Source organism: Echiichthys vipera, assembly GCF_963691815.1.
Source record: "Echiichthys vipera genome assembly, chromosome: 10".
NCBI classification, from domain to species: domain Eukaryota; kingdom Metazoa; phylum Chordata; class Actinopteri; order Perciformes; family Trachinidae; genus Echiichthys; species Echiichthys vipera.
In genome coordinates this window covers 17,895,080-17,911,209 of record NC_139835.1, presented here as the reverse complement: position 1 = coordinate 17,911,209, position 16,130 = coordinate 17,895,080, and the positions used below count along the sequence as shown (strand labels likewise).

At 39.1% G+C, this 16,130-nt stretch overlaps 1 protein-coding gene across 1 annotated transcript; it reads right to left on the bottom strand.

The window, feature by feature from the left end:
- Positions 1 to 3,529: 3,529 nt before the first annotated feature.
- On the bottom strand, positions 3,530 to 4,525 carry b3galt1b (UDP-Gal:betaGlcNAc beta 1,3-galactosyltransferase, polypeptide 1b; the record flags this gene model as incomplete). The annotated part of the gene is made up of 1 exon (XM_083921405.1): positions 3,530 to 4,525. Exon 1 carries the CDS (start codon positions 4,514 to 4,516, stop codon positions 3,530 to 3,532), a length of 987 nt encoding a protein of 328 aa, XP_083777531.1. The 5' UTR covers positions 4,517 to 4,525.
- Between the last annotated feature and the right edge of the window lie 11,605 nt (positions 4,526 to 16,130).

Here is a 16,130-nt window from a genome sequence, read left to right as displayed (position 1 = left end):
GGATGAAACCAAAAGGCAACTATTGAAAGGGTGACGAGCCATTTGTTTGTCAAAACAAGTCCTCTAAATTATTTTTAAGTATTGAGATGGTAAATCTTAATTTCTACTAAATTCTTTATTATGAAGTAATTTATTGTGTTTTCTATGTACAGTATGTTTACCATTTCAGCATATTACCCCTGCTCCCTCTCTGTAATCAGCTGATTTCAAATTTCTGACGAAGAGTAACAATAAAGAATTGCTATTATTATAAAAAAAAGTGTGGAGTATTTTGTACTAGCTCACAATTTCACAACATATGCAGTAATAACTTGATATCAACCGCACTAAACATCAAATGTCTGATGATTTTGAGTAAGTAGATTTTTCAAACAAGCGGATATTGGCTACAAAAGGCCAACTCTCATTTGTAAATTTTCCTCATGCCAGCATTTAGCAAGTTTACAGCATGGACTTTAAGTTAAATCAGTCATATTTATTATATAGCTTTTCTTTTGTAATCTTAAAATGCTCCTAATTAAGGTATGGCACACTACAATGTCAAAAAAATCCACCATGTGTTGGAACAGAAAAATATTAAATTCTCATACTGAACAATCATATCATTTGGTCCGAATAAAATTATTTGCCAAGCAAGCGTATGTATAGCAGTGTGTGGGCTACATACTTATGTCGCTGCATTGTTTTTCCAGACTTGCACAAATTAGTTTATAATCAGATGCATTAAAAATACACTATATACAATCAGTTACATTTTCATCATACTTGAAAGCCACTGCCAGACTGTAGTGCTTATGAAGCTATTTAACATTTTTTTTAAAGGACAATGTATTGAATGTCCCTGTAGTTTGAATAATTTGAAGGCAATATAAACAAAACCAACTATTAGAGATTGAAAAAAAGTGTTTATTTTCATACAATAATTAACAATTGGAATAAAGTAAACTATGAAGTTATGTTATAGGTATATATATATATATATATATATATATATATATATATATATATAGTATATAAGGATAGAGTGAAAATTGAATTTCCCCATTCGCGGGACTAATAAAGGAATTCTTCTTCTATTTATGTGTTATACAGTATGTTTTGAACGGTTTTGGAAATTTTATTATGGGTCCCTAAAAGGTCACGGAAAAGGTTTAAAATTTGGTCCATGAATGTGTGTGGGAAGTCTGTCTACAGAATATACAGTAGCTCCTTCTGTTTTTATTGGAAAATCTCCCCAAAAACCGTCTTTCACAGGAGGAAACAACTTAAGGCAGCGAACTAGAGGAGGGAGCTGTCTTCCAGGATGGAAAGACATGCAAAAGATGTTGTCTGCAGAAAAACAAAATCATCAGCAGTACTGAAATTGCTTCAATGAGTTGCTGTAACCTTTCTTGGCGTGGTAAGGCTAGCATGGTAGCTAATGATATCCAAGGTTAGCAAACTTTAGATAATGTCTAACTGACAATATGGAGTGAGCTTGCTGATTTTATGACTAATTTCTACTTGTGCTTCTGTTAATGTTTCAGGTTTTACCCTTATCCTGTAATTAGGAGGTTTGTAGCCGAATATGTTGTCCAGGAAGATTTGTAGGTTTGCTTTAAATATCTAAAGAATTTTAAATATTCCCTTTTGTGACCACCGTAGAACAACCTGCTCTTTAACTACAAACACAATGACATTTTTTAGAGAAGTTTCATGAAAATCAGGTAAGTTGTTGGTAGTTTTTCCATAATCCTGCCGACAAAACACACCAACAAATCAAATAGAAAACATAACCTCCTTGGCTGTAATAAACCTAAAGTAACCGTCTGCAGATCTATAACAGGGAACTCAAAACAGGCAACAAGTGAAAGCAGTAATATAACTTTAATTATTCAAGTATTTTTTTCAATATAAAAAACATACAATATATAACAACAACGCCTTTTAGGATAAATGCTTCTACAGCAAATGTCAGATTGGCTTATAATACTACAAAACTTTTGAAAAAAAAAAGAAATGAAAATTTGGCCATGAAAGCCACATTTTGTGAGAAACACAAAATGTTTCCATGATGTCAGTAGCGGTGCTTCACTGATATGCCAGTTACATATGATAATACATCCATCCAATACGACTGTAATGATCTTAGCTACAGTTAAACTTATACTTGCACAATATGATGCTGTACTTCTCTTGATGTGGAAGAGGCGGTGAGAAACAGCTGCTGACTCACAGCATACATAACCAAGAGCAGCAGCTGGAGTAATGAGGAGCTGGGAGCTGAGACACACAATTACCTCAAGTATAAAAATGTCAGAGGAGAGAAAAACAAAATGCATCTAAAAACCAAAATATACTTAGACTTTTTCAGAGAGAAGAGGCAGTGGAATCATAAAAATATGTAAACAAAAACATCAGGCAAATTCCTAAAGAAAACAGCATCCAGTGAATCCAGCTATGTGGTTTCATTATAATCAATGAAAGAGAAATATGATCAATAGAAAAATACCAAATAATCTTTCACCTTGGGGACTGATAATATATACTGCATCTTATATTCAGCATTGTACACGACTGTGTTCATGATGATGATGATGAAAAAAATGATGAGAGCAGCATGAATGTAAATGTAGTCTTACCTCAACATATGACCTGATTTTGTCCCCTCATGAAGACCTACAGTGGATGAAACATGTTGGCTTTTTAAAAATAATTTAGCCACTAAAATCAAGACTTTTCAATATTTACTACGTCATTGTTATTATTTTTTTCTTATATTTTAGAGTGCCTGAATGGCTTTCCTGTTCTTCCTGTTTTTATTCTGCTTTTCCAAGAGCACCCGACACATTTTTTCTAATTTTTTATCAGCAAACAGTCATCTCCTTTTCTAGATGACCTTATTTGTTGTTGGAACGTTTACTATTTGCACATTGATTGATCAGGAACTCTTCTTTCATTTGTAAATAATGCTTTTAAAATGTACAATATTATAAATGTCATATTGTACTTTGATACTTTATTGATTCCTGCACAAAAAAATCTCTTGGCTTGCTCTCCTGCAAGAAGATCAGGGTGCCAAGTCAGCAGCCATGCAGCTGTCAGAGATCCAGTGTCTTGCTCAAGGACACTTTAGCAGGGCAGATGGTTGTGAGTGTGAGCTTGAACCAAGGTCGTCTGGTTGAAACACAGTCTCTACTTATTAGGCCAAACCAATTAATCCTTAACGCTGATTGACTCAATGCTTAGAAAGAATATGCTGCTTAAATCTGTACCTGGAATACATGAACAAAATTACCTTTAGCAACAAACACCACATTTTATTTATGCATGAGAGTACGTGCTTTACAAGCCTCATGCATTCATTAACAATCGTGAGGTGTAATCAGCAGAAACAGACGGATGGATGTTAATGAAAACATCTGTCATGAAAACGAGACTTTGCAGCAGCCCTCAATGTTTTTACATTACTCAGCGTGATGAGATTTCAAAAGGAGCAAAAGGCAACAACAACAAAAAAAAGGTCTTGTTCAGCGGCCCCCAGTGTCCTCTAGCATCTCAGGTGCTTCTTGCTGGACATGTCATTCCAAATGCGGTGCATCTCCTCCGGGGAGATCTGGTGCACAGTGATAACCCGCCTGTACCTGCACAGACTGTAGGCCATTTTCCAGTGATTAAAACCACTGTTCTGATATGGGTGTATACCCAGCTTACGCAAACACAGTCCCACATACACATCCTCCAGGTGCAACAGTCTTGTGTGTAATGAAGTCTGGAAGATTAGCTCAGCAACATCTGCTGAGAACACGTAGCCAGTGCCTGAGCAGAAAGGTGGGTATTTACTGTCAGGATACAAGTCCCTGGACATGTACCACTTACTGCGCATATCCCTTATGGGACCACCGTTTATAACATAGCCAGTAAAATATCTCCTTCTCGGCTTGGTGGTGGGCTTCAGGAGCTTGTAGATCAGATTGTCCATGTTGACAAAGATGTCGCTGTCTGTCTTCATGATATACTGCGCTTTGGGACAGAAGGTAGACACCCAACGCATGCCCATCATGGTCTTGAGGGTGAGGTTGTGGTAGGAATCAATAAAGTTCTCTACCACGATGTCATGGAAGATCTGGCTCTCCTGCTCCACCATCTGGTTTAGGATGGGGTCCGTGTTCCTGCCCAGCAGAAAGATGGTGAGGATGTGGATGTCACCGAAGGTGCTCTCATCCCCCCAGGTCTCCCGGATGGCCTGCCGTGCATCAAACTCCTTGTGCGTGGTGCTAATGAGGATGACCAGGAAGGGAGCGGCGCTTTCACACTTCTTCGGCTCATTGATGACAAATTCAAAGGCATGTGGGTTAAGGGGCCGGGTGTGGATGTTGGTGAAGGTGATGTTTTTTGGGGGTTTTGCAGCCTTACGTATAGGCACAGACATGTGGCCGACATAAGTGGATGTTGGGCGAGATATACTCAAGTACCATAGAGCACTCGCCCAACAGACCACTGTCAACAGATATAAACATGACACTTTTGAAGGCATTATGCTGCATTTAGGTATATTTTGATCATCTGGATCTTATAAGGCTCTCTTTCCATTAGCAATGTTTCAGCCAGCGAGGCAGCATGAAGCTGCTCCAGCGTGCAGTTTGACATTAATTGTCAGTAATGGATTACTTTAGAGAGAAGTGATGCTGTGTGTTTCAATGTAAAGCACTTTAAAATAGTATGGATGTCCAATTCCTCATGGCAACACTGCTGCTCCATTTACTTCTGAAAGAAAGAGAGAGAGAAATTAATATAAATATAAATATAGCTATATATATATATATATATATATATATATATATATATATATATATATATATATCAGACAGGCCCTGAAATCAGACAGGCCCTTACATATATTTTCTTCATGAGAAACCACTGCAGTTTATTTTAAATCCAACAAACAGCAGTGACAACTCAAATATGAATAAAAGTCACAACACAGACTTTGACATCAGCAACTACAGCAACAAGTCAAACAAATGAGTAAATGCTGCTTGAGTACATATTATATGTATACAATAAATAACTTCAAGTACCAAAACAATGCAGAGAAACTTGATACATCAAACTCAAACTGACACATTCATTTGTTGCTTTGGAATAAATCTAGTTGGAGGAAGCAAGGAAAGGACTCAGATCACACCAATATGTAATAAATTACAAAAGTGGCTGAAACACATGTGGGAAATATTGGGGTGCCAACAGCCATTTAACAAAAGTGAATCATCATCAGACACACATATATATATATATATTATTCATTGTTGAAGTTATTATTCAGCGGTGACACACATTGTCATGTAAGTATTTTCTGCATACTGTGTTACATCCTTGGTTTAAAAAGGGTCAAATTCACTCTCTGATAATATGACTACGATGTTGATTACGACTATTTAAATTTTAAATACGCAATGGTTATGGTCATGTAATAATGACGCAGATTTTGGCAAATAACAAGAGAAGAACAGTCACAACACATTGACCTCTTGTTGCAACATGTTTTCCTGACAATTTACTTTTGTTCATTGGCAGGAAAGTATTATCAGCTAAATTTACCAAAAGCAAAAGTCTTGCACCTATGAGTTCTATAGCAGGCTCTTTAGCTGCTATCTTCACCAGCTTGTCGCTAACTGTCGACTAACGAAAAGAGCAATGCGGCAGAATCAACTATGAGGCCGCTCAAAGGGAACCAACAAATTAACGTTGGTGGCCGGACAGTTAAACAATAAACTGAAACTTATTAGACATTTATTGGAAGGATAAACCCACTGAGATGAACCATCTTGTTTTCAAGTGGGTCCTTAAACATAAAACTTGGGGGGAGCTGCAGAGTCAGGTGATAATTCTTTGCAGATTCACCACTACATTATTTCACACTGTCACATTAACACTGTCATTTGATATATTGTCATTATAAAAATATCAATTATTGCCACTTTGAGTACAGTACTTGAGTCTGTAAAATGTACTCAGTAACATTAAACCAGCAGTTTTATTTTACTGTCACAGCAGCCATTACTAACATCACTTTTCACTTCCCCTATTACTATAAACTGAATTTAATGTGCATGCATGTATAAATCATAATAGTATAATAGCAAATAAAATACATTTATTAAAAGAGAACTCTTTCTCTATCTCATATTGTCTCTAAATGTAGCACCTGAAGTAGATCAGCATATTTGATTAAGTCGATGCACTTTTTGAGGTTGTACCCACACGGTTGAATGCACTTATAGCGTGATCACACTGTCCTTTTGGCCGCGGCCAAAACCGGTTTTTCAGCTAAAGTCTAGTACCTTTAAGGGCGCGCTCACACTATCCTCCCGGACCGAGACCCGGACTTTAGGGTACTTGTCCCCCCTCCCTCTCCCCCCCGCGCCCCAGCCCCGTTTGTACTCACACTGCCAGGGCCGGCTAATGCTTCTTGCTGTCCAAACGCCTTCAAGCCGTAACACGTCACACGCATTGATCGCGTGTGTGGCTTTGTTTACAAATCTTTCCATAGACCTCGGAGTTTTTGTGCGTCTTGTCGACTGTTTTTGAATATTTTCATCCGACCAAATCTGCAGTAAACACTCCACCTCCGCACCACACCAACGTGAACCTTTCACCACCATTGTTGTTGTTGTTAAATGTCCGCGCATGGTCCGTCCTTCTATTTACATGTCCGAACAGGCGGACATAACGCTACTGCCGTAGGGCTCGTGCTCGTGCGCGTACACGTGCGCACGCTCGTGCTCGTACATGTGCAAACGGCTCCGCTAAAGCCCACCTATTTCAAGCGGGCCGTGGAGGGCCAGCTGGCCCCAGTTGAGCGCGGAGCGGGTGCGCTCACACTACTTAAAGGTACTAGACTTTAGCTGAAAAACCGGTTTTGGCCGCGGCCAAAAGGACAGTGTGATCACGCTATAAGTAGTGTGAGCGCACCCGCTCCGCGCTCAACTGGGGCCAGCTGGCCCTCCACGGCCCGCTTGAAATAGGTGGGCTTTAGCGGAGCCGTTTGCACATGTACGAGCACGAGCGTGCGCACGTGTACGCGCACGAGCACGAGCCCTACGGCAGTAGCGTTATGTCCGCCTGTTCGGACATGTAAATAGAAGGACGGACCATGCGCGGACATTTAACAACAACAACAATGGTGGTGAAAGGTTCACGTTGGTGTGGTGCGGAGGTGGAGTGTTTACTGCAGATTTGGTCGGATGAAAATATTCAAAAACAGTCGACAAGACGCACAAAAACTCCGAGGTCTATGGAAAGATTTGTAAACAAAGCCACACACGCGATCAATGCGTGTGACGTGTTACGGCTTGAAGGCGTATGGACAGCAAGAAGCATTAGCCGGCCCTGGCAGTGTGAGTACAAACGGGGCTGGGGCGCGGGGGGGAGAGGGAGGGGGGACAAGTACCCTAAAGTCCGGGTCTCGGTCCGGGAGGATAGTGTGAGCGCGCCCTTACTTTAAGTCACTGCTAAATAAATGTAATGTAAAGTAATGAAAATGAGTTATAGATTTCATATCAGAACTTAACAAAAGATGTGACAACATTTTCAACATGCAACACATGATCCTAGCGCACAGGTTGACATTTTCACAAGTCAAATGCAATTTTAAACTCAAATCAAAAGTTCTCTTGTTGAGTGGCTAAAAGGAGCTGTGGGGTTGACAGCATTCTGCATGACAGTGTGATATGGGGGCACAAAGGGAACATCGTGCCACGGTAAGTGTTGCCCCTGAGGTGATTATTTTTTTCTTATGGTTTGTTCATTGCTGCGCTGCTATACACTGTCTACCTTTTGCTGAGCGGACCGACATCTGGCAAGTTTTCTATTTTTTGGAGCAGTCCTTCTGCAGCATTACCACTGAAATGACATTTGTTATTTTTGTGCGGGTGGCTGAGCTGTTAATGTTAGCATGTAGATCATGTACCCTGGCTTTTGGAGCTCTCAGTGACTTTCCTTTTTGTTCATGGACGGCAGAACAGAAAATGCACTTCACACGAGAATGGCCGCGATTGAATAAAACGCTTCATTTCCATCTTCAAAAAGCTGGAGAGCAGCAGAACCTGGCATGAGCAGACAAATGTAACCATAACGACATGATTTATTTCAAATTCCATTTAACAATAGACTGCAATTACCTGCAGTCTATGCCCATATTATATACTAAGGTACTTTTTTGTTCTAAGAGACAAAGGATACATACAGTACATCCTTTACCTTCTTTGTCAAAGGGAACCTGTAACATGAAATAGTTTTTGACTTTAATGCCTGTGGACTATGAGAAATATCCCTTGTTATCTTGCACTGTGGCTACATACTGTTTATTTGGTGTCAGTTTGAGAAAAGAGTCGGATACTGTCTTATAAATGCTGTTACTTCTCAGTTTTCCCCAGAGTCTTTCAGCAAAACTCCTATGTTGAGAGTGCCACAATATAAGACTCCTCCTCCTCTTGTGAAATTACTGTTAGATCTCATAGGATTTAGAGAAGCAAACAATCATCCCCTTTAACAACAGTTTACTCAGACGCAATAAATACACAAAGACGGCAATATTTTCTACTACCAAAGGAAGGTCGGGCAGAGTGAAGACAGGATAACAGGGCAATGACTGTTTGCTCTGAGGTTAATAACAAAGTGAACACAGACACAGACATGAAAACAAGGCGCAGAATGTGTGTACATGTACAGTGCACATGTTCAAATACACAATTACCAGGACCAGCTGGTAGCAAGCAGTCGCTGTGTCCCACATTGTCATATAAAATCTCACTTTCCAAACTGAAGGAAAAATATTTATGAGACAGAACTGAGGCAATGTTTATGCGGCAGTTCATTTGGCTGCCAGTCTGTAAAACATAGCCTCCAGTGGCTTTCTAGAACAAACGTTTCTAAGCTGGCCTGGGTTTCTCATGTGCACTCACCGCCAGATTAAATAGACTACTCAATCTTTCCCCGACTCTGACTGATGCTGAAGAAAAGTACATTTTACTTCTTTTGAATAGTTCAGAATGAGCTGAAGCTACTCTTGGCGTAAACAAAACGGAAGTGAGAGGAATTACATAATTTCTTGTGTCTGCGCTGTCTGTGAACAGCAATGACTCGGGACGCTGACAAACCATCTGTGGCTCGATGAAACGGCTTGAGTGACAGATCAGTGCTGTCGTGTCATTTTTACTGTCAATCAATCAAACCAAATGTTAAGTGAGTAATATGTGTGATTATAATGGTCATGCTGACTGTGCATCATGCAGTGCATCAATCTAGAGTCAACATGCGTGTGTTTTATCTCAGTGGATAAGACAGAGAATATAAATGGATCTATTTTCTATGGAATAGGTATGGCAGCGGTATCAGTGGTGAGATATGAGATGGATAAAAGTGGGAGAAGGGGTAAAGGAGAGAGCCACAGAGAGGAGAGACAGAGAAATGTAGGCCTAGATCCTGATTATGAGAGATGTGTTATCCTGGCTGAAGTTTGTGCAACAATCTGCTCTCAACAAAAGAGACCCGGCCTAATTATGCTTTCTGCTCTGCTGCCTTGTTTGACCTTCATAGTTAAAGTGATGAAATGAAGATTTTCAACTAAAAACTGCCATTCACAATGTTTTTTTAAAACACAAAAAGAAACTCCATTAGTGTCTTAGATAGTCTGTGAGCTGCTGCACATAATGGGCTTTGTTGCGTCAGTGTTTTGGAAAAATTCAGTGAAATTGACAACAAATCCAAACACCAGAGATGAGGGTTTAAAAGGTTCCTTACAGATCAACCACCAATAAAGGAGCACCCCCAGGAATGTGTGCTCTCACCTGTTTTCTCCAAACAGTACACTAAAGAAATGCAATTTCTGAATTCAACCTGTTTGTATAAATATTCTGGCGATATGATTCTAATTGGTCTTATGCAGTTGATCAAGCTTCATGTATCCACCATATTAGTGAGCATACTAAGAGGTGTAAAGGCGGTGCCAGTGTTGTTGTGGGTTGCCACAAAGCCTGTCACCTGTTTTGATTAACAACCAACCCACTATTGCCCTTAAAGTTGGAATCAAATATTTTTTTACCTCCTTAAATTATTGTGACAATGTGATTTATTCTCTTTTAAAGAATTTTTTGGCAGTTTTCAAGCCTTTTATTATATATGGCAGACAGGAAATGTGGTGAGAGAGAGGGAGACATGCAGCAAAGGGCCACAGGTCAGAGCTGAACCCGCTGCCGCTGCCTCGAGGACCTTCAGCCTCTTTACCCGGGGCGACTGCTCTAACCACTCAGACACCGGCAGCCCCAATATGATTTAATCTTGATAGATAAGTGTATATCTTTTCAAACTTAAGTGATCAATCTCTTCCAAACATATCACAGTATAAATTAAACCAGATATAAATACAATTAAAAGAGGAATGTGTCTGAACACAATATTATTGCAACTTTATGGGCGACAGTGTATTCAGGATGTTGAACACAAAACAAGAGGAGACTTTCCAGGATCCCAAACGTGGGCAGTGAAATTGAAAAGGAAAGAACAGAAACAACTGGGATGTGTATACAAAGCACAGGAGAAACAAAAAGCCAGACGAATTGTGTTTGCTCCTGTTTAACACCTATTTAAAGAATCCATAATATTACCCTCAGATGGACGCTACAGAGCCGCTCCAGTGTCATGGAAATGACCTGTAAACACTTGAATTTGCAACTTTGACTCGAGTCACACTTAAGTCACAAACAGTGTGCAAAACTCTTCCTAATAAGGCTTGAGACTCGACTCGGACTCGAGATTTGGGTCACATGAACATTTTAATATTCATAATTGCGCTAGGTACTTCAATAGAGGGGTGATGAGAAAACTTGAGAGAAAGGTAATGGAAATGGAAAGATAACCATTCTAATGTGTAACACACTGTACTGAATCGGACTGCTCGGTGGAGATGCAATTTAAGAGCTGCTCTCAGCAGCTTTGTGAGCAGCTCTTAAGAGGAAACTCACAGCTGATAACAAACGTCACTTTTTTGTTTCTTTTTTTAAATCACAGCTCTGTCTGTAGTTTGTTACAGAGGCCTCAGGTTCATTCTCTGGTTGTCTGCAGCAGAGATGTGGCTGCTCTATCTCGTGTTTAGATTGGAGCTTGGAGCCGAGCCTGCAGGTGAGCTGCCAGGCCTTCGCAGAGCTATTATTGTAATCAGTCTCCATAATACTGGATGTCACACTGAGAGTCAGTCATAAAATCACCCACACTGTGTGTCCAGATTTTTCAGGTGACTGGCAGAGAGGGTAGTAAAATATAGAACTATATAAGGAGGAACATGGTGGCAACCGTTGAGCACTGGACCTTCAGGACATGAAACATACTCTAGGAGCACTAAAGGGAGGGGAATGAGATGAGGAAATGATTTGCCTATACTTCCAATAGAGACTCAATTTATCATGCTTGATTATGTAGTATGCTGTATGGTGAGCACAGTCATTCATCAAGACATGATATTTTTTTCTCCATGCCTCTGGGTTGGCTGTTTGGATGACGAGTTTCTAAAAAGGGTCTATAATGCTCTTCTCTGCACATAACAAAACAATGTTTTGATTCATGGCCCCAAGTCCATCTATAGATGGGTGTTTTTCCAATAACGTCTTAGAGCTAATAGATTGCCAAATTGAATTAACTGGTTCATACAAAGCTGAAGTATGGAGAAGAGCCTGTGCGCAAAATTTAAATTGATTACCTTGACGTTCACTTGACACAACACTTGTTGAATGCTTATCTACTCACACAGCAATGGCAGAACTTAAGAGAAAACAAGATTCATTTTTATATTACAGGCATTGCTATGATTATACACCATGCTGTTTAAATACAAACACCTCTGCTGCTTTATACGTAGTGTTCAGTGATATGTCTCTCCTCAGACTTACTTTTTTTTAAACTTTACCTAAATGTGGTTTACTACCCCAGCATGGGGCAACACAGTGGTGTGGTAGTTAGCACTGTTGCCTCACAGCAAGAGGGTTCCGGTTCGGAGTTGGAGTTTGCATGTTCTCCCCATATCTGCGTGGGTTCTCTCCGGGTTCTCCAGCTTCCTCCAACAGTCCAAAGACATGCAGGTGTCAGGTTAATTGAGGACTCTAAATTGCCAGTAGGTGTGAATGTGATTGTGTCTGTCTCTATGTGCCCTGTGATAGACTGGCGTCCTGTCCAGGGTGTACCCCACCTCACGGCAGATGTCAGCTGGGATCAGCTCCAGCCCCCCGTGACCCCGATAGGGACAAGAGTGTGTGTGTGTGATTACCCCAGCATGGATGTGTATTTATTCACAATAACAAAATAACTGAAGGATATATGAAATACTGACACCAGGACCTCCTGATGCAGCAGAGATATGTGAAAAATGATGTGAAAATTGTGGCACAGCAAGTGGTAAAGTCTTAAATCTCCCTGCCTAGCAGTAAGATACTGAAAGCCCCTTCTGTAAGCTCACAGATGAGATTTCATCGACCTTGGAAAAGAAAGGAGACTGACAGTGGACACATTTTCAACGCTATTAGAAGATGTCTTTCACGTTTCATTGAGCTTCTGTATCTTTTATGAGCCATATACTCTTATTATTATCAAACACAAATCAAACAAAAAGCCAAATTGAAAAGCCAATTTTTGAACTATACCAGATCCCTTAAACCTGAATGAGCTTGTAAAGCTTTTTCATCACCCTGCCTCTATAAATACTTCATTCGGGAAAGACTGTTGTGTACTGCAAAATCTGTTGTCCTGGAAAAAAGATATATTCAGTACATCAACTGAGAAATTACACACTTCTTCTAAATAATGTGGTATTGATTTTAAAGACAGACCCGACGGATAATTCATGCATTAGTATAGTGTAGTGACATTTATATCATTATTTACCTGTGCCATTCACTCTTTGCTACTTTATGTCTACTACCCCATGTTGCTATGGTATCCCAAAGTGTTAATATTAAACAATATGAAATCGTGAAATGTTTAAAACCTCAGCTAATTATGCCTTTTTTTCTCCCAAATCTGTTTTTATGTCATAATGCCATTCATCGAAGGTCCACTAATTCAAATTTTGGCAACAGCTAACACATCACTGATCCCTTCACGGTTTGTTGTGACTTGCAGACAAAGATTTTGTGATGAAAAGTAGCATTATGAAATACAAAGGTAATTGGGAAAATGGCACTGTGAAATAACAAGTGCAATAAAAAAAACAGCTGGAATGAAATAAGCCACATATTATTCGTGTCTTTCGTTTATTAAAGATCCCCTAGACATCTTATAAGACATGTTAAAATGCTATGTTGAACAATAATCTGAGTCGGATATTTCTTTTCTCCACAAAACATGACTTTTTAGAAGCACGTTTACTTCTTCTCCCTCTTTGAATTCAAGTTGCACTTTACATCTAAACTATTCAGACTTACATAATATATGTAGTGAAGACTTTCATAAAAGGTGCTAAGTGTATGTTTTGGTGAAACGTTGATGACTTTGACAAACTTTGACCTGGCAGCACAGACGATCTCTACAATTACCACAGTTTAAAGACTAGCGCCACCAATTCAGTATCTGATCTGTTTCTGAGTTATGGCGAGAAGTCTAGTGAAGTCGACCTTGGACCTTAAGAATATAAAATGTCGTCACTTCATCATTTTATACTATTGGACATTTGTGTTAAATGTTGTCATAATTCTTGAATTATGATCAAAAATGCATTTTGTGAGGTCACAGTGACCTTGATCTTTGACCTCCGAAATGTAATCAGTTCATCCATGAGTCCAACTGGACTTTTGTGTCACAATTAAAGAGATTCCCTCAAGGCGTTCCTGAAATATCACGTTCACAATATGTCTCCTACTTCACTGAAAAGTCTGTTCTCAGTGTTTGAGCAGAGGTTTCAAATCTCACGCAAACTATGATCTGGTGATGTCACAAAATCCTGCTAATCCGTAAGTAAACGTCTTTAACTTTAAGATTTAAGATGAGCACAGAGTAACTTTCCAGCCTTCAGCAGATGAAATTGAAAACAGTCTCATAGTGTCAAACACTGAACATACATCATTGTGAACAGTGTGGGTTACGCATGTGAAGTAACAATAATCAAAACACATTTTCAAGAGAAGAGGGACTAAAAATATTACTTTGGGTTAAGTTTCATCTCGCATGTTCATCCTTGTAATGGAATTGCATTTCTTGAAATGACAAAACAAAAATAACACGTTCTATTAGTTTCAAAATTAAGTATCACCTAAAGCATTCATGCAACATCAACAATCTAATCACCCGTCTCCATCTCGCTGTAGAGGGAGATGAGATTTGATTTGAAAGCAGATTCTCTGTTTTTCCCAGTCTCCTCTCCTCTTTATTGCTCCATGAATGAAACATTAGGGGAATATTGTCATTTACATTTGCTCATACTTAGGGCCTTATGTCATGTTATTATAGCATGCACTGGAGGACACTGGAGGAAAATATATACTGGCTAATCAAATTAGTGAAGCTGCATTAAGCTGAATGAAAACTTTTGATAGACTGCAATACATAACTGGCATCACAGTTACTTCCCTCCATTGGGAAAGCCAAAATCCATCAAGTACTGTCCCGTTTTGAAAAAAAGTATCAACTTATATTAGAAATGTTGATATTTTAAAACACAGATTTGCTTGTCTGGTTCACTGACTGCTTACTACTGAATAGACCTTTTAATGGAATTCCATTACTAGGCAACAGCCTAGTTCCTGGTTAGTGTCCTGTCATTCACATTCACTACAACAGGAAATAAACCGGGACACATTTAGAAGGTTTATGTTTAAAACTTTGAAAAGGGCTATACACAACTCCAGTAGATTGCCTATAAACTGGGCCAATTAAAGCAAGAGCTGTTTTTCATGCTTATGTGAATTAAGGAAGTGAAGGAACAATTCTTTAGATTGTTGTTGAATGGTTTGTCAGCTTTCATCATGACATAGTCACAATCATAGTTTTAATCAAAAGAGAGTGACAGTTCATATAAGCAAGGCCTCGTGGGGCAGTGCAGTTTATGCATTTGATTCTCTCACTGACTGAGGGTGCAGTAAAATGAGAAAATAAAAATTATTATTTAATTTTTTTGGTGTAATTTCTGAGCCTTAACAAACCATAAACAATAGCAAAAGGTACGGTGTAAGGAATGGGTTAAACAGTGTGTTTGTTTGCTATTATGTAAGATTCTACTGTTAGCATTAGATTACTGCAGGCTAGTAGCCTAACCTATACAAGGATATGTTAAAATACGATGTATATTAAAATTAACTGTCTGACCCCACTATTAGATCTACTAGCCCTTCACTGCACAACAGTAACAACATTGAGATTTTCATTGTAAAACGAGTCAATCAGAAACAATTAGCTTGTTGGCTTCAGCTGCCGAAAACGGTGCAAAATCAATGGTCCTAGGTTAAAAATAAGGAGCCTGCTTTTGTCTCCCTCTGTCTGAAATCAAGGAGCCTTGTTTTCAAAGTGACTTCAATATATCTGTCACTGTTATCATTGTGAACGGCATATGTCCTGCAATGCAAAGTTCAGCTTGGCATAGCAACAGCAAATGATTGGGGTCAGGTTTAAGGTAAATGTCAATTAGCATTTCTGTAAGCAGCCCTGTCTCCTAAATCACCTCTTTATATTGCTAATTTGCAGCAGCAAATATGTTTTGAGAGAAACGTGATGCAAATGTAATTCATTTAATCAACATAAGGAGGAGTTTTCAATCACTTAGGCCCTCTCACCAGATTCATACACAACATGCAAAATGTTCAGTGACAACATATTTCCTTTTTCTACACATCCCGTCTTTCAACACAATACCTGCTTATGGCTACTAATATATGACTGACAGTTTGCATGGTTATGTTAAGGAAATCATAACCTTTAAGATTAGTACATGAGTCAAAACACTTTTGATGCCTAAAACCTATCTACAGGCTATGTACTATATATATTTTTTATTATGTCCGTATACTGCTATATGCAGAAATGTGTCTGTTCTGATTTGTGAATAACATTGTAAAGAACAGCAACAACCAAAACAAATAAACAAACAAAAGGAGCACTTCCTTGTCATAATG